The following is an 18,101-nucleotide window of genomic DNA, read 5'->3' as shown; positions in this document are numbered from 1 at the left end:
TCTGACAGTTGAATCACAAGGCAAAGAAGCCAAGCCAATATTTGTGCACAGAATCCCGTTTGGATTGTGTTAATAAGTAGCCCGTGAGTGTTCATGTGAGTTAGCTGCTTTGGGTCTGAATTGGCCGGAGCTTGTCTGGGTAACAAGGAACTTTTCAAAAGGGCATGGCAGAGGGTGTCTTAAGCCTGGAAGGGCAGCGGCGGGGAACTACTGAGTCATGAGAGTAATTTGGGCTTATTTTCTCACAGTTCTGAGCAAGCCTGAAATCAAAGTGTCATCAAGGTGGGTTCCTTCCCGAGGGCTCGGAGGGACGATCTGTTCCAACTATGCATTGCTCCTAATTTCTCTTGTTGCTGGCAATGCTTGGCATTCCGGGTCTCGGCAATGCTCTGCCCCAGTCTCTACTTTCACCTTTAAAAGTTCTTCCCTCCATGTCTGCGTCTCTGCGTCTAAACTTACTGGTCCTTACAAGAGCACTAGTCCTGGGGTTAGGGCCGACTTTAATCAGTGTGACCCCATCTTAACTTAATTACATATGCCAAGGACCGATTTCCAAAGGAGGTCACATTCACGGGTCCCAGGTGGATGTGAATTTGGGGGGGACACTATGCTCCCCACTACACCACGTAGTGAATTTTCTGGATTTGAGGTCTCTGCCCAGCTTTTTCTTTCTTGCCTCACTGTATGGTTTTTTATCATCATTGAACATTAATATTCTGAGGCTGAAATCATTGCTTAGCCAGGCAGGTGGAAGGAATATGACAGAATCATGGACCTAAATGGCACAGCTGCAAATGTATGGCTGTTTAACTTACTTGAAGGAAGAACAAAGGCCATGAAGGTTGTGATTTTTGGAGTTCTGTTGTTAATGGTTCACAGAGTTAGCTGGCAGGCGGGGTCTGTCTCTTGTTACAGAACCCAGAGAGTTTTTCTTGTCCTTAGCCAAGGACTGCAATTCTATCCCTAGAATTTCAGAAATTTTGAGCTGTGGGAGACCTTTGGCATCATCTACTTCTAACCTAATCCTCACATTTTCCAGATGAGGTCTTTAGGGCCCCCAGAAAGGTTAAGTGACTTACTCAAGGTCACTGGCTAGGAAGGAACAGGGCAGGCGCTAGGACCCAGGTCTCAGAATCCCAAGGCTGGAGCTTCTCCCAGCCCAGGAGGGACCCATCTCCCCCAGCATCTGTGTCTCCATCTCAAAATAACCCCCTTAGCCATGGGAGAGCAGTGAGAAGCCTGGGCCCTCGCACAGGTGGAAAGACTAGTCAAGCGTGTTGTAGAAACTGAGGCACTAAACGGTCCTGGCCAGGTGGGCGTTTTGTGGTACATTACACCTTGGGTTTCCTTGTTAACGCAGAGACTACGCACAGAATTTTAACTATCAATGACAGCATTTTATGAGTAAGTCCTAAAATGACCAGTGGGAGAAGGGGAGGTGTGCTGGGCTCTGGTGTACAGTGAGCCGCGCCCTTCCTTTCACAGAGGTGGGGAGGCGTGGGGGGGGGATACTTCCTTTCCATTTTGCACCCGCCCAGCCCCCCTGCTGTTCTGTGGGACTCCTTTTCCCCACCTGGGCTGCCTGATACTCATATTAATCGCATGTTGCCTGCCCAGGAAAGGGAGAGGGGGCACACGAAATAGTATAATGGCAGCTTACTTTGTTATGTCTGGAACAAGTTCAGAATATTAATATTTCGTGGCAGGTCGAACTTAGAAAGAGAGAACACCATAAAAATCAAATGCAGCAAGGTAAATTAAAATGCATGTCAAGGGTTTTGTTCTGAAATTGCCAGTTAATTAATGCCTGGTTTTATACACACAGACACACACACGTGTGTGTAGATATATGGATTTAATATGTATATTAAATACGTATTTATATATAATTCATATAAACTGTACATACACATGCACACACTCACTCTCACACTTACACATGTTCCTTCTGGACCCTATACTCAAGACCCAGTTGTAGACCTAGCTGCTCCCTAAGTCCTTCCCTCCTTCATTTTTTTCCTAGATGCATTTATTCTTGTCCCCAAATTTCTAAAGTATAGAGAACCCTGAGATAAACTTCTTTTCGAACCCTCGTGCACTGTTGGCAAGAATGCAAACCAGTGAGGCCACTATGGAAAACAGAATGGAGGTCCCACAAAAAGTTAAAAATAGAACTACCCTATGACCCAGTAATCGCACTACTGTTTACCCCCAAAGTACAAAAACACGAATTCAAAGGGATACATGCCCCCCTTTATTTATTGCGGCATTATTTACAATGGCCAAGATGTGGAAGCGGCCCAAACATCCATCAGTAGCTGAATGCGTAAAGCACATTGGTGTACCTATACATGCAATGAAATACTACTCAACCATCCAAAAGAGAGGATTGTGGCTGTTCGCAGTGGTGTGAATGGAGCTAGAGAGTATGATGCTGAGCCAAAGGTCAGTCAGAGAAGCACAAATACCATATGGCTTCACCCGTGTGGAATTTAAGAAACAAAACAAATGAACAGAGGAGAAAAAAAAGAGAAACAAACCAAGAGCCAGACTCTTGACTGTAGAGAACACACGGCTGGTGACTGGCTGGGAGGAGGGGGGCTCGATGGGAGAAATCGGGGCTGGGGATGGAGAAGTGCACTTGTGATGAGTGCCCGGTGTTGTCCGGAAATCAATCACTGCATTGTACTCTTGCAACTAATGCTACACCATATGCGAATTATACTGAGATTAAAATAAACATTTTAAGAAAGATTAACTTCTTTCCTCCCCAGGTAAAGTGAGAGTTCTGCTTCACTGTGGTCCAGTGCAATGCTTAGCATCGTGCTAGGCACACAGTAGGTTGCCGGGTCCTTGAGCCACTCAAGTTCAAGGGAGGTGGCCCTGGGGACATGTGGTCGAGCTGCCCCGCTTCTTGGGACTTCTGGTTCAAGCCTCGCGTCGAGGGTGGATCTCTGGACCATAATAATTACAAATCTCTCAGATTATTGCCTTCACTGAACTGAATTCAGTTTAAAACCCTTGATGTTTTTTGAGGGTTGAGGAAATTAATTCTCTAGTGCATTTGCTATTAAAAAACGTTGTAGGAGGACATTGCCTATCACATCCCTCAAGGTCCCCTTATATAAAGTCCCACAGAGGGTTTTTTTTCCTTTCTCTCTTTCTTTTTTTTTAGTGATTCTGTGCCAGAAAAGCCATGTTTCCCCTTGTTATCTGTCTTGCTTTCTGGGATCAGAGTACAATACACATTACCTTTCTTTCTGCTTTGGAGAACCAGGAGATTAACTGGGTTTCCCCTCTTTGCTCTTGTAGTCAGAAAGCTCAGGTCCATTCTAGGCTTACTCACACCCATGATTGTTGTGTGTGTTCTCAGAGGGATTTTTCTCATCTAGATGTTCATAATTCCTTCTTAGATTTTTTTTAAAGGTTTTACTTATTTATTTGACAGAGTGAGCGCACAAGTAGGGGAACCAGCAGGCAGAGGGAAAAGCAGGGAGCCTGATGGGGGGCTGGATCCCAGGACCTTGGGATCATGACCTGAGCTGAAGGCAGACGCTTAACCAACTGAGCCACCCAGGTGTCCCCTTCTTAGATTTTTTTAGTTGTTATTTTAAGGCTTTTTTCTAGTATCGATATTATTGTTGTTATTATGAATTTGAATATGAAAAGAAAAAAAAGAAAAATTACCTATACTGTAGTGGCCCAATGACTGTGGTATCCAGAAGATTTGGGTATACAGTATTTCCTCTTCTATCATTAGAAATTACAGACTAGGGGCACCTGGGTGGCTCAGTCAGTTAAGCATCCTTCTCTTTGTTTCAGCTCGGGTTGTGATCTCAGGGTCACACCCCACATCGGGCTCTGCACTCAGCAGGGTCTGCTTGTCCCTCTTCCTCTGCTCCTCTCCCCACATGCATGCTCTCTCTCTCCCTCTCAAATAAATAAATATTCTTTTAAATTGACAGGAAGAATCTAGAAGTAACAATGGCTTAAACATGGAAGGGATTATTCTGTCCCGTAAAAGAAACCCAGAGGTAGGCAGTCTAGGTCTGTCATGGTGGCCCCATGAAATCACTAGGGCCCCCAGGCTTCTGTCTTTCTACTCTGCTGTCTTCTTAACATAGCTCCTAGAGCAACCTCAAGGTCCCTTCATGGCCCAAGGTGGCTGCTGGGGTTGCAGCCACATCATCTGCATTCCAGGGATACATGAAGGGAAAAGGGTAGAAGAAGAGTTAACCTCCTGCCTTTTAATGAGGCTTCAGAGAACTCAGACCAGCACCTTCAGAACTGGTTAGAATTTAAATGTGGACTCACCTACCTGCAAAGGCAGCTGGGATCTGTAGTTTTTTCCAATGGGGCAGGCCCATTTTACAGGTCTCTTACTAGGAAGAAGGAGAGACTTTGGGGAAGCAGTCAGCCATCTGCCACAATTCTGGGGTTTTTTTTAACACCCATTCCCATTCAGCGTTCCTTTGAAACCTCCTCAAATAGTTTGTGGGAAAAGGCATAGATAGATAAACATCCACTTGAATAACAACAAAACGCATCACATCTTTTTTTTTTTTTTAAAGATTTTATTTATTTGAGAGAGAGAGACCATGAGAGGGGAGAAGGGGAGAAGATCAGAAGGAGAAGCAGACTCCCCACGGAGCTGGGAGGCTGACAAAATGCATCACATCGGATGTACCACTCTGTCTTTCCAGAATTTTTTCTATGAATTTATTATTTATATATATACTGATTAGTGTAGGTTTTGAATATTCAGTCAGTGCAGACTGATCCAGGGCCAGAGGGATCTTAACACAGGTTTCTCCAATGGTCGGATGGCCACAGGAACCACTCCGGCACCATGAATGATTAAGCAGGCTGGGGGTGGGGTGGGGGGTGGGGGGAGGGTCAGTGTTGGGGGCATGATAGGGAGTGGTGGGGACTGTGGCAGCACGGAGGTCACAGGCCCTGTCTGGAAGGGGCAGCTGCCTCTCGGCTCCATCCGTTATTGCCAAGTGAGAACACAAGCTCAGTGTTGCCAAATCTTCTCTTTCCCTCTCTGTCTTTTTTTTTTTTTCCCAAGAGGAACCAGAAATTCAGGTTTTTATCTAAAGTCCCCTGGTGTTTATAACTTGGCAGCTAATGAACTTAATTTTGTAAAATGCTGGTCAAACACAACGCTATCCCCTGGCTGCTGACTTTGCTCTTTGGTCCGTTCGATGCTTGTTGTTCTGCTGGCAGCTGAGCCCCAGAAAGGTCAGGTGCCTTGTGATGTGGCTGGAGACTTTGCTCTTCGGTCCCCATCTCAACAAAGCCTGGTCTTCTGTGGCTAATTTGTCTCGGAATATGAAGAAATAATAAAATTTGAGGTTGAGCAAGACTGCTCTGAAGGTTAATTGAGTCTCCCCTTCAAGCGGCTTTCATTTACTTTTAAAGTCATTTTGATGTGGTGGAATCCAAGAACCGTGGGCTCAGATCCCAGCTCTGCTGTCACCGCTGTGTGACTGTGCGCAAGCCACTGCTGTCTCCTCTGTGTCTTCTGTCCCTTCAGTTTTCTTTCTTGCCTGCTTCTCCCTCTCTCTCTCTCTTTACTTTTCCTCCTTACAAATAGCACGGAGTGGGGGAGAAGAGGAGGGCTTCTGGAGCCAGATATGAATCCTGGTTTCTCTACCTACTAGCTGGGTGGCCTTGCTTGGGCAAGTCACTCAAATTTCCTATGCCTCAGTTTGCCCATCTATGAAATGGGGATAATACTAGTACCTGCTCCGTACGGTGCAGGAAGGATGGCATAGGTAAGTAGCATGGACAGGGCTTGGTGCATATAGGCAGCGCCGTAAAAACGCCAGCTTCCCCTCCACCCCACCCCTCTCTGTTTTCAGCTTTGGAAGCCATGTCTTTGCAGCACAGCAGGCCCTACTCTGGGTCCCCACTCACACAGCACACTTTTAGCTCCTGGCGGCCCTCCACAGCCAGCCCCCAGCCCCGATGCAGACCTGGCAGGCAGTGTGACTTCCCACTCCATGCTTCCAGCGCTCTTCTGCTCCCAGTGCCGGGCTTCCACGCCCTTCTCTCTCTCAGCTCACGTTTCATCTGTCGCCGCTCTGTGTTTGGGAGACAAGGGATGCATCAACCCACGGCCGTCTCGACCTCAAGCCTTGCTGAGGCTTGATTTCCTCGGTCACCGCATGATAGCTCTCAGGCCTTTCTGAAGATGACGTTATAAGATAAGTCATGAAAGCCATATGCGTGTGCTTTAGCCAGAGTTCTGAATGCAACAGATAACTTGTCCCCGAAACCAGAGAGCCTGTCAGTTTGTGGCTCTACAAAGACGTCCCCTGGCAGGTTTGTTCCAGTGGCCAAGGGCCGAGAGTGTGGCATATGCGTGAAGGAAAGCAATGATCTTTCTCCCCAAAGACCTGAAAGGAAGAGCGACTTAGACTGTGCTTTTATTTTAATTAAATTGCTTCTTTCTCATCTTTTAAAACATGACCGTCCAATCTTTTCAGCTTTTAGGTTAATTTGAATAAGAGATCTGACCCAAGCGGCCCGGCTGTACAACTCTTCAAGGACAGTCAATCTTTGCGGTAAAGAGGAAGAAGGGACATAGGTATGTATGGCCCAGACTTTCAGTTTTGTTTCTCCTCCTCACTTCCCCTTATGTTAAGAAGTAGTGAGGGGCGCCTGGGTGGCTCAGTGGATTAAAGCCTCTGCCTTCAGCTCGGGTCATGATTCCAGGGTCCTGGGATCGAGTCCCGCATCGGGCTCTCTGCTCAGCAGGGAGCCTGCTTCCCTTCCTCTCTGCCTGCCTCTCTGCCTACTTGTGATCTCTGTCAAATAAAATCTTAAAAAAAAAAAAAAATAGAGGAAGTGGGGAGGGAGGGACTTCTTTTTAATTCCATAAAATTTCAATTGTTGACCAATAAGGAAACTGGTAAGCCACATGCTGCATTTCTTGGTTCTCTTTCCAACAAAGGGGACAGGAAAGACCATGTTACCAGAATCACGTCAGAGAGACTTTAGAACTCCTGCTGGATATTGTTTGGGGCCCTTCAGTCACCAGACTTATAAATCCGTATTAATGAACAGCAGCTTCTTGAATTTTCATCATCTGCTGGTTTGATCGACGTAGCCGGGGTGGGGGGGTTCTCCCGTGAGGTGCAGGACCAGAGCTGTGGGGGAAACCCAGGGAGCACTTTGGGTGCTGTGCATGTTTTTAGGCCGCACACCCCGTGGAGAACCTGATTAAGTCTGCAGATTGTCCATCTCAGCTTCTTGAGATTGAGCCCCACGTCGGGCTGTATGCTGAGTGAGAGTCTCCTTGAGATTGTCTCTCTTCCTCTGCCCCTCCCCAGAGCACATGAGCCTTCTCTCATTCTCTTTCAATCAAATAAATAATTCTTTAAATCTGCAGATCCTTGCCATAGAAAACCACATACACACAAGACTTCACATATATATTTCAAGTGGGTTCCCTAGAATCCTATAGGGAAGCCACAGACCTCAAGTTAAGAATCCTGTTTTAGGGGGTTATATATAGCCAGCCTTTAGGGGACATGGCCCCAGGAGTGAGATGACACATCTCCAGAGCTTAAGATTTAATCCTCTGAAATGAAATTTAAAAGTTAAACATTGACATTGAAATGGACCAAATCAGAAGTTAGGGGTTTTTGTTTTTGTTTTTGTTTTTTAAAAGATTTTATTTATTTATTTGACAGAGATCACAAGGAGGCAGAGAGGCAGGCAGAGAGAGAGGAGGAAGCAGGCTCCCCGCTGAGCAGAGAGCCCAACTCGGGGCTCGATCCCAGGAGCCTGAGATCATGACCCGAGCCGAAGGCAGAGGCTTTAACCCACTGAGCCACCCAGGCAGGCACCCCCAGAAGTTAAGTTTTAAGGCAACTGTCAGATCATAAAGGGTCAAAGGTTGATACAGCTGAAAACGTATTTTGATTCAAAATCATGTGGGATACATTTTTTTTTAATTATTTTCTTGCCCCCATAGTAGAAGGCTAGTTGAGGCCTAATCTTTGATTGACTTTCCTCACGGAGTTGGAACCCCTGCCAGAGGCCATCGGCAGTATGGTCAGTCCTCTATTTGCCAACGTCACTTTGATCTCAGGAAAGGCTTTCTCGGACCCCACTGGCCTCGCTGGCGGTCTCTAGAGAGTTCATTCAGTCATGTCCCGCGCACGTTTTCGAGAGATTGTTTTGTCTTGCCAGTCCTGGCTGCACTGTGGGCCACCAGAGTTCCCGTGCTGACTGTTTTTAGCAGAGGCTACCTGACACCATTCCAGGGAAGCTGTTGCCATAGCTACCTCGGCTGTGAGTTACCATTTTCTCCTTTTTGTTCAGCTCATGGTTTCCCTGATTTTTAAGGTAACAGCTAACGTTCTGCTTTTCTGCTAAGCAACGAGGAAAAGACTGGATTTTCGTTGCTGTTGCTTCTGTTGTTTTTGATGTTTGGTTTTATGTGTTTGGAAGGGGTGTGTGTGTGTGTTGTGTATAAGGTAAAGCTACCTCAAAAGATAAAATATCAGGAGAGCTTGGGGAAAAGCCAGACCTGCATACACATTCTCTACACCCCCAATTTTTAATTTTGGACTAATGGCTATCGTCCATGAGGATGGGGAAAGAAGTTGGCTGAGTTCCATTTCACACTGCCTGAAACCCAGGCTCAAGGATGGCTGCCCCCCCTCCCCCAGGTGGAGTCTGAACTTGTCTCTAGCACTGGGGCTGCCCCTTCCCCCCGCCCCCAATGGGAGCAGATGGCAGAGTCAGGCCCCGCTTGCTTTGTCTCCCAGGCTGTAAACATAGTGCTTCACACACACCTGGTACAGAGCCACTCAGGGCTGCCAGCCCATGGAAATCAGGGGATCACCTCCTGTCCAGCTTGAGCCTCTTGGACTGGACTTGTTTCCCTGCTATTATTCTTTTTTTTTTTTTTTTTAAGATTTTATTTATTTATTTGGCAGACAGAGATCACAAGTAGGCAGAGAGGCAGGCAGAGAGAGAGGAGGAAGCAGGCTCCCTGCTGAGCAGAGAGCCCGATGCGGGGCTCAATCCCAGGACCCTGAGATCATGACCTGAGCCGAAGGCAGAGGCTTAACCCACTGAGCCACCCAGGCGCCCCTAAAGGACACTATTCTCGGCATTTTCTAGTTTGCTCATCTTCCAAGTGCTCACCAGATTAGAACCAAACCAAACCTTACCCAGTTTTTCAGTGCACGAGACTGTGATTTGGGTTGTTGCCAGTCCTCTGGTGGCTTGAAGGCCATGATGGCAAGTCACCCTGGGTGGCCCTATGGACATACCCAGATTGTGACATGTCACCGCGGGCTCTGCCTTTCCTCCCTGTACTTCTAACCCTAGATGTGGGCTTTTGCTCCCCAGCTCAAGATGAATGCCATGCTAGAGACCCCCGAGCTCCCGGCCGTGTTTGATGGGGTGAAGCTGGCGGCCGTGGCCGCCGTGTTGTACGTGATCGTCCGCTGTTTGAATCTGAAGAGCCCCACCGCCCCGCCTGACCTCTACTTCCAGGACTCGGGGCTCTCGCGCTTTCTGCTCAAGTCCTGTCCTCTTCTGACCAAAGAGTGAGTAGACCCCATGCCCACCGTGCGCCCCCCACCCCCTGCTGGTCTGTTTGGCTGGTACAGCATTCAGAGAAGACTCCTCTCATGTTGTGTCCCTAAGGCATCCATGTAAAGTAGTGTCTTTGGTGTTAAAATAGCCACGGTCTCCATACAAGCCTGGTGGTCGAATCCTGGAGGGGAGAGGAGGGGAGAGGGGGAGCCCTTTGTTGCCTGGAAACATCCCTTTCTCCACGGACTTGCAGAAAGCAGTAGTCATTTTTAGGTAGATACAGAAAACTTGGACACTGTTCTAGCCCTTTCTCAAGTGCGCTGTTGCCAGTCCTAGGGCAGAGGAACCATCCTTCCCTAAAATAATAAGCAAGAATAAAAAAAGCACAGATTTACGGGTTGGGTACTCTCCATCTGCATTACTGAAAAACGTACTAGACGTCGGCTAAGAGAATACTTGAATTGTGAGGGACCCAGGTTTCTCTGTGAAGCCCCAGAACCATATTTTGAGAGAGTGCCGAATCCTAACCACTAGACCACCAGGGAAGTTCAGAACCATATTTTGGAGGGGGCGAGGGTGAGCACTGCTTCTGAGAGAGGAAATGCTGTGGTGAAGTAACGGGAATCTTCATTCTCTGTCTCCCCTGTTTTCTAGAGGTGCGTGGTTGAATTTTTCCCTGTTGATGTTCTCTGAATAATTCTGTCTTCTCTCGGGGCTCAGGGCCAGCCTGGGGCATGAAGAATGAAGTATTCCCTGCCGTCCTGGGTCTGAATTCCTTCCTCCTCGCTCATTGTTGCTGCTTCACTGTTTGTGCTTCTTCAAACAGATGATGTTCTGCCAGGCTTGCCTTAAGATGGGAGCTTCTTCTAGAACTGTCTTACTAAACAGTGTCCCCTCAGCGTGAGGACGAAACTCGGTGGAGTTTCTGAGACTCAATGGATAGTAATAGGAACTTTCCCCTTCTCCTGATAGAACCTTTCACCCCCTCTAGGGGGTTGGTGGCATTGGGTCAATGATTGTCTTCTAAGAGTGGACAAGTGCCCAGCAGACACATCTGGGAGTTTGGGTTCTTGCTTTGTCTTGTGCAATCGTCTAGTTGGTTTTCACATGCTCTTAGCCAAGGGCAAAGAGCTGCCGTCGTGGGCTTTGGGTGTTTGGGGTGTTTGTGTGGAGTTTTTTTACTTTTAACAGCAATGCCAGGACTCAAAAGTTATTATCAAGTCGAGAGTGATGCGTAACTCTGTCACGTTGCCTAATACTTGGGAGTGCCATGTATGGTATAAATGTCATCATATTGACTTTGGAACTGCCCCTGCTAGGGGGGCTGCCCATCACCATGCAGGTCGAGTAGCCCCACAGCCGGGCATGAGACCAGGGGTTCTTACTCAGTAGTGTACACACTGACAGAGCTCCTCACCGCACGGGGGTGTGCAGAATCTATACGTTTTCCACATCTGCCAGCATTTTTCTTTACTGCTTGATTTAGAGAATTCACTAGTCCAGACTGGCAAGTGATACTTGCACCTGCTCTCACATTGAGTGGGACCCAGTTAGACCCAAGTTCCTTGGCTATCTCATTTTTAGAGAAAAAAGCAAAAGTATTGAGTCAACATGTACATGAAGAGTGTGGATGAGTACAAAGTTCTACCCAGCATGGGTTCCTGAGTCACCGGGGGAAGCCACGGAAAAGTGGCAGTTGTCTGATCCCCAGAAAATCATCACGGATGGTCTGATCCCATACTAATTGTTCAAAGTTTTAAAAAAAAGTTGATTATGGCAGGTTTTTACCTCTTTTCATGTTTTCCTTTAAAAAACAACCCAGAAATATTAAATCCAACAGTTCTCTGTGTTCTTTTTCTGCCCTAGCACACTGTCTCCCTGAGCCTGAGGTGCTGGTATAGTGCCACATGCTGAGATGGCCCCACCCACTCCCCTGATCTGGAAGTGTGTCCTTGGCCACAGATGTCCTTGAGCCTCATGGCAGTGTCCATCTCTGTTGTTAACCCGTCACCCGCTCCCTCCTGGTAAAACCCAAATAGGGAAGGATGGAGATCAGTTTCAGTTACTTAGCTATGGTTTGAAGGTAGGTGCAAAGGGACAAGTTGCCTAGAAATTGTTTCCTTCCAAGACCTGTCCCTTTCAGCATGTTGGAACATTACTTAAACAGCTAAATTCTAAACAGACAAGCTCTTGGACTTGAACATGACAAATGAACAAAGGACAAAAGGATTCACTATTTCTCCTCCATCTTTTAACTAACCTCTTGTTTTATTATTATTATTATTATTTTTAAGTAGCCTCCATACTGGAGCCCAGTGTGGGGCTCAAACTAATGACCCTGAACTCAAGACCTGAGCTGAGATCGAGAGTCAGATGCTTAACTGACTGAGCCGCCCAGATGCCCCAACAAACCTCTTTTTTTTTTTTTTTAAGATTCTAATTTTAGGAATAACTATCTCCTGCCCTCATGTAGCTTATCAGCAGAATGTTTTCATGTTACCCTCTTTTGTCCTCATTCCTGCATTTTGAATTTGTTGCTTGTCTCTTGGAGACATTATGCATTTCAGCTTCTTAGCGACTTTGAGGTTGGACTCATTTTTCCTTTCATTTTGAGGAAACTTCCCAGGAGAAGAGAAGATAACTGAATCCAGCATTAGTCCCCCTCTCATCCATGGGGTGACGGACAGATTCTTGTCAGGATATAGAGGGAGAGAAGGGAACAGAGAATAGCAAGGGGCTGGCCCGAGATGAGAGTCTTTAGCAGGAGGAGCCCCGGAGTGGCCTTCCAATTCCCACGTGACCCTCTTTCTATTTTAATCACTGTCAGAAGCCACTATCTTTGAAGTTCTCTCTCTGTGTCACATTTCTGTAATGGCCTCTCATATATTTGAAGCTGAGGACAGGAAACATGTCTGTTATGGGTAAAAGTGCTTCTCCTGAGACTTTGAAGATTTTTTTTTTTTCCTAGAGGAAGCCTGTCTGCAACCTTCACAAACAATCGTCTGGGCTAGAAAGTTCAGTTAACTGATTTACTGCAAGCTAATAGTGTTACCCAATAACCCTGACTGAAGGCAGCTGCTTATCAAGACCTATGTGTGGTATCAGAGCATATCTCCGTGCTGCTCTGGTATAGGGGAAAAAAAAAAACTGATGAAAGGTGAAGATTGAAAACATGTTACGAGAATAAGGATTTTTTCCCCTCCCGTTCAGCATTAAAGTTAGTTTTTTAGTCTATTTCAAGATGGTCTATCCAAAGATACATTAGAAATGCATCTTTTTTTAAAAATTTTTTATTTTTTAGAAATGCATCTTTTAATGTCTGGAGGAAAACTGTTCTTACATGGGATGATGTGTCTCTTGTTCACTTAGCAACAGATCAATATTTACCTAGTGATTCACTTTTTTGTTTCCAGAAATGTTTGCTTTCAGTGGAGTAAGCAGACTAAAGCTTGGCTTAGAAATTATGAGAAAATCTAGATGATGCTACAAATGTCCACTTTTTTCTGAATTAAAAATTTAATGCATATTCATTTTCTAAAACTGAAAAATAAAGCACATGAAAATTGTCTGTTAATTCTCTTACTCAGAGATATATCCCATTATTACTTAGGTGATAATCCCTTTGGGTCTCTTTGTTCTACAGATGCACCCTCTCCCCTGCCCAGAGCAGGGATCTGTATGTGTTGGGTGGCCTGCTTTATGCCATGGATATTTGCCCACAATGCTATGTATGTTCTTTTTTTTTTTTTTTTAAGATTTTATTTATTTATTTGACAGAGAGAGATCACAAGTAGGCAGAGAGGCAGGCAGAGAGAGAGAGGAGGAAGCAGGCTCCCTGCTGAGCAGAGAGCCCGATGCGGGACTCGATCCCAGGACCCTGAGATCATGACCTGAGCCGAAGGCAGCGGCTTAACCCACTGAGCCACCCAGGCGCCCTGCTATGTATGTTCTAACATTTGATTTTTAATAGCTGCAGAATTCTGTCAACCATTCAAATTTCCTAATGGTTGTTGGCAGCAGTGGTGTAGACAAAAAGCCCTGAATTGAAATTTGGACTAGAATGGAAACCTAGGTCTTCTACTTCTAAACTAGCCACAGAAACCTGGACGTAATGACAGCCCTCCTTGCCCTTGGTTTCCTCCTGTGTAAATTGAAGCAGGCAGCACGCCTGTGATGTCCTTTAGCACGAGTAACCTGAGTCTAGTACCACTGTTGTCACCGAGCATCAGATAAGTCCGCTTAGATGAAGGACCCTGGGGCTGGGGTCGTGGCTACAGAGTAAGGACAAGAACCCAAAGAGAAGGTTTTCTTATGTATCTGCCCTCTCCTATTTCCATCCCTTTTTTTTTTCTTTAAGGATCTTTTTTCCCCCAGTCTTTTTTGTGCATACATGTTTATTATTTAAGAAAATGAATTGATACTATAGAAACTGTTCGGCAGCTTGAAAATTTCAATTAGAAACATATTGTGTAAAAAATTCCATCCATAACTTAAAATAATGCCATTTCATCATATAAAGCGTCATATTTAACCAGTTTCCTCTTTTACTGAGCATTTGTTCTTCCATTTTTAAATCTTTGGAATTATAACCATTGCTGTGATAAATGCATATATAGATCTGATTGCTTCCTAGAGTAAATTCTTTTTAATATATTTGCTATATAAAAATATATGCTTAGTTGAAGGAATTTTACATAAATTGCCAGACTGTTTTCCCGAGAAATAGTCACAGGTTATAAGCTCAGCAGCATAGCTGGTTTCTCTTTTCTTCATATGGTAGCCTCTGTTTTCTCGTCTGCAAAACAGGAATAATGATAGTAATACAATCCTTTCCCACTTCCTAGACTGTTGGGAAAACAGATTGCAGTAGTATGTGAAAATGGTTTATATAAAGAATTAGAAGCTTGAAGTTCCAAGGTCCTGGTAGAGTTTTTTTCAGTAACCCGCCATTCTGTGGCTTCCTGTGGCTTCCTTCAGCCTCTGCTGGAGTTACCCCCACGCCACTGACTTCCTATGTGCTAGATATGGGGCCAGTCACTTTATATTCAGTACAGATAAGAGAGTCTAAAAAGATGGTATGGTAGCCCACTCAACAAGTCAGCTTATGCCATTACGTCTCTGATTTATCTACTTTATCCTTCAAGCTCCACATGCCTTGTTAATTGGAAATAACATCTCCCCTCCCAGATTTTCCAGCCGGCTCTGTGTAAGGCCCAGAAAAACCCAAGGGGTTATGTCATCTAGAGGAGGGGGATGGGTCATTCCCTCTCTTTATGTGCTCTGACTACAAAGGGTATTTGGAGCTATCATTTACACAGAGTGCAATGTACAAACCCAAAGTATATGATTGGAGACCTTTTGCATGACTAGTCACCTGTGTAACTACCACTCCCTTGGGCTTTTACAGGAGTGTCCTGAGTCACCTCCTCACCTCTGCCCCACCCGTGTGTCACCATACCACTTGAATGGGCTTCCTCGAGCAGGCCAGCACTCAACACACACTGCGGGCTGACCTCAGCCTGTCTGGTCACCTGTGGCATTGTCCCATTGCCCACTGAGTGCCTACCTCCTGAGCTCCTGCTCCGGGCGATTCCCAAATCTCCTCCTTTCTCTCTCCCCGAAAGTGCCTCTTCTCCTATAAGAAAATCTTAGCGTCTATTCTGGGGAACTTGCCCTGATTTCTCCCCAACCCCTTCCTTCTTCTTATCCATGTGTTTTCCCGACCTATAGACTCTGTGTCCATTTAGCACATCTTGCCTTGTTTTGTGGGAATTCGTGTCTATCACTTTTTCTTCTTCGGTAAAGAAGGTATATCCCAAATGCAGAGCCACACTCTTGCATCCCAGGATCCCTAGCGCTCCCAGATCTTAAGTATAATATTAGCCTTTGGGTCTTTTGTTTTCCATCCTTTGGCGTAGGTGTGGGCTGTTCCCACTTGGGCGAGTGCCTTATGTGACTGGGCGGGGGAAACCACACTGCTGTCCCCACCCACGCAGCCAGCACTGCCCAGGGGTACAGGCCCTCCAGGGAATCGGGTGTGCCTTGAGCTCTGATGGACTCTTATTTTGGGGAAGTCCCTTTTTTGTTTCTGAGAGCAGATGGATTGTTGTTTGGGTCTTAAATTAAAGCAGGGCAACCCCATATATGCACAGAGGCACTTTACAGCCTCCACCCTTCCCTTGGGCCTCTCGAAGTTTCCAGCAGCAGGCCCGTGTTAGGAAGTGAAGATAGGAAACAGGTGCCCCATCTCTGGAAGCCTGCTGGTGAAATTTACAGATTCCCTATGGGAAGCCAGGCTTCTGGATTTTTCCCTCCGGAGCAAGCCTATCGGTGTAGGTCCTGGTCTAGCTGAAGATGAAGTCATTTCATTGGACCGTGGTGGAGCACTTAGCTAATAGACCAGCCGAGAAAGAGAGACTTGAGGTGCTTTTCCTGGGCACAAGAGACATCCAGGAGCCCCTGGAGGGTCTGGACAAGGGAAGCAATGTGATCAAAACCACAGGTACATGTTCATGGGCTCTTCCTTTCCTGGGGACTAAAACATACTAGCTTTCTTCTGCCACCTGCGTTCAGAAGAGCTGGGTGTTATTTATTGTTCTCCGTGGGGGTGAGGTACCTGAGACATGGGGACGAGGGCCCCATCCATTCCAAACCGAGCTGGAAGTCGAAAACCGTAGCTGACTGTACGTGTGTGGTGCCCTCCCTGCGCCCTTCCTCTTTGAGGCTGCTGCAGAAATTCGGGAGGGAATGACAGAAACGTCATGACCTTTCCATAGACAGTTCATGGGTACGTGTTCTGTACTTTTCCCAGTCTCCTCTTCCCACTCACTGGAGCACAAATTTCAAACAAGAATCCTGTTGAACTGGGTAATTAGTCCCCATGTTTGGTTTCCTGCCCTGAGTCTTGGTTAAACAACACCTGGGGATTTACTCCTCCAAGTATAAAACGAGGATGTGTTGTTGAATTTTTTTTCTTCTTCTTTTTTTAAGAGAGGGTGGAGACAGGTAGAGGGAGAGAGAGAATCTTAAGCGGGCTGTACGCCCAGTGTGGAGTCCAATGCAGGACTCGATTTCACAACCCTGAGATCATGACCTGGGCCGAAATCAAGAATCAGAGACTTAACCAACTTAGCTACCCAGGTGCCCCAAGAAGGGTCTTTTTTTTTTTTTTTTTTTTTAATTTGACAGAGCTCACAAGTAGGCAGAGAGGCAGGCAGAGAGAGAGGAGGAAGCAGGCTCCCCACTGAGCAGAGACCCCGACTTGGGGCTCAATCCCAGGACCCTGAGGTCATGACCTGAGCCGAAGGCGGAGGCTTTAACCCACTGGCCCAAGAAGGGTCATTTTTAAAAACTTTTTCATTGTACAGACTTTCCAGAGGCACTCTATTTTTTACTTGGTTTCTGCACCACTCTGCTTCCTAATTATTCCTGAGACAGCAGAGATGATCTGCTTTTGATTTTTCTCTCAAACAGTATCAGTTCCATCCCCATTGCATACATCTTCTACTTCATAACAGTATTCATTTTTCTTGTATCTACCCCCCAATAAAAGCCTGATTCTATATATAAAGACACTATATTTGTCACAGATGTACAAGATACCTAATTTTTATGTACCAAGGACATATTAAATAATCAGAGGGGCACCTGGGTGGCTCAGTCGGTTGAAAATCTGACTCTTTTTTTTTTTTTTAAGATTTTTATTTATTTATTTGACAGAGAGAGATCACAAGTAGGCAGAGAGGCAGGCAGAGAGAGAGGAAGAGAAGCAGGCTCCCTTCTGAGCAGAGATCCCGACGTAGGACTTGATCCCAGGACCCTGAGATCATGACCTGAGCCAAAGGCAGCGGCTTAACCCACTGAGCCACCCAGGCTCCCGAACATCCAACTCTTGATTTCAGTTCAGGTCATGATCTCAGGGTCATGAGATCGAGCCTTGCGTGAGGCTCCATGCCCAGCTGGGGGTCTGGTTGAGATTCTCTCTCACTCTGTCCCTCCCCCACTCATGCACATTCTCTCTCCCTCTCTCTCAAATAAATACATAAATAAATAGAAGTACAGTACAGAGAACAGCACTGATTCGGATTGCTCTGATAGCGCAGCGTACGGAGTTATTAAAGACCCTCCACTCCTTGCACTTTCCTTCCTTGCCTCCTCTCGTAAGGCTGCCTGTTTGCAGCGGTGGCAGTGCCAGCGGAGACGTTAGGGCCAGGGACTTGGGGACGGATACCTGACGTTTGCCGTCTTCACTAAAACACTGTGTAAACGCAGCTTCGCACACTCCCTTCCAGTCAGATTGCCACCGCTGACCCCTCCTGGGTGGAAATTCTGGAGCCAGTGCCGCTTATTTATAGTGAGTTCAAGTTGAAAAGAATTTCATTATTTTGGGCTTAAATTCTTCTTAATTCCCTCTTGTTCAGAGACATTCCAGATCGGATTTAGATCCTTCCTCCTTGGCTGAACACGAAAGCTTTGTGCTTTTTATAGGATAAACTCCTAATTGCCAAGTGACTTAATTCCATTGACCTGACGTTACC

General features: G+C 46.2%; 1 protein-coding gene across 1 annotated transcript in view; it reads left to right on the top strand.

Annotated features, from left to right (window-relative positions):
* ABHD2 (abhydrolase domain containing 2, acylglycerol lipase) overlaps positions 1-18,101 on the top strand; it is a 100,771-nt gene that overhangs the window by 17,910 nt on the left and 64,760 nt on the right. The window contains exons 2-3 of the mRNA XM_032342051.1: positions 6,495-6,595; positions 9,376-9,575. Coding sequence (XP_032197942.1) covers positions 9,382-9,575 — 194 coding nt within the window. The 5' untranslated portion in view covers positions 6,495-6,595; positions 9,376-9,381. The remainder of the gene's footprint in view (positions 1-6,494; positions 6,596-9,375; positions 9,576-18,101) is intronic.

The sequence above is a fragment of the Mustela erminea genome, chromosome 5, assembly GCF_009829155.1.
Source record: "Mustela erminea isolate mMusErm1 chromosome 5, mMusErm1.Pri, whole genome shotgun sequence".
Lineage (NCBI taxonomy): Eukaryota > Metazoa > Chordata > Mammalia > Carnivora > Mustelidae > Mustela > Mustela erminea.
This window is presented reverse-complemented; position numbering and strand designations above follow the sequence as displayed.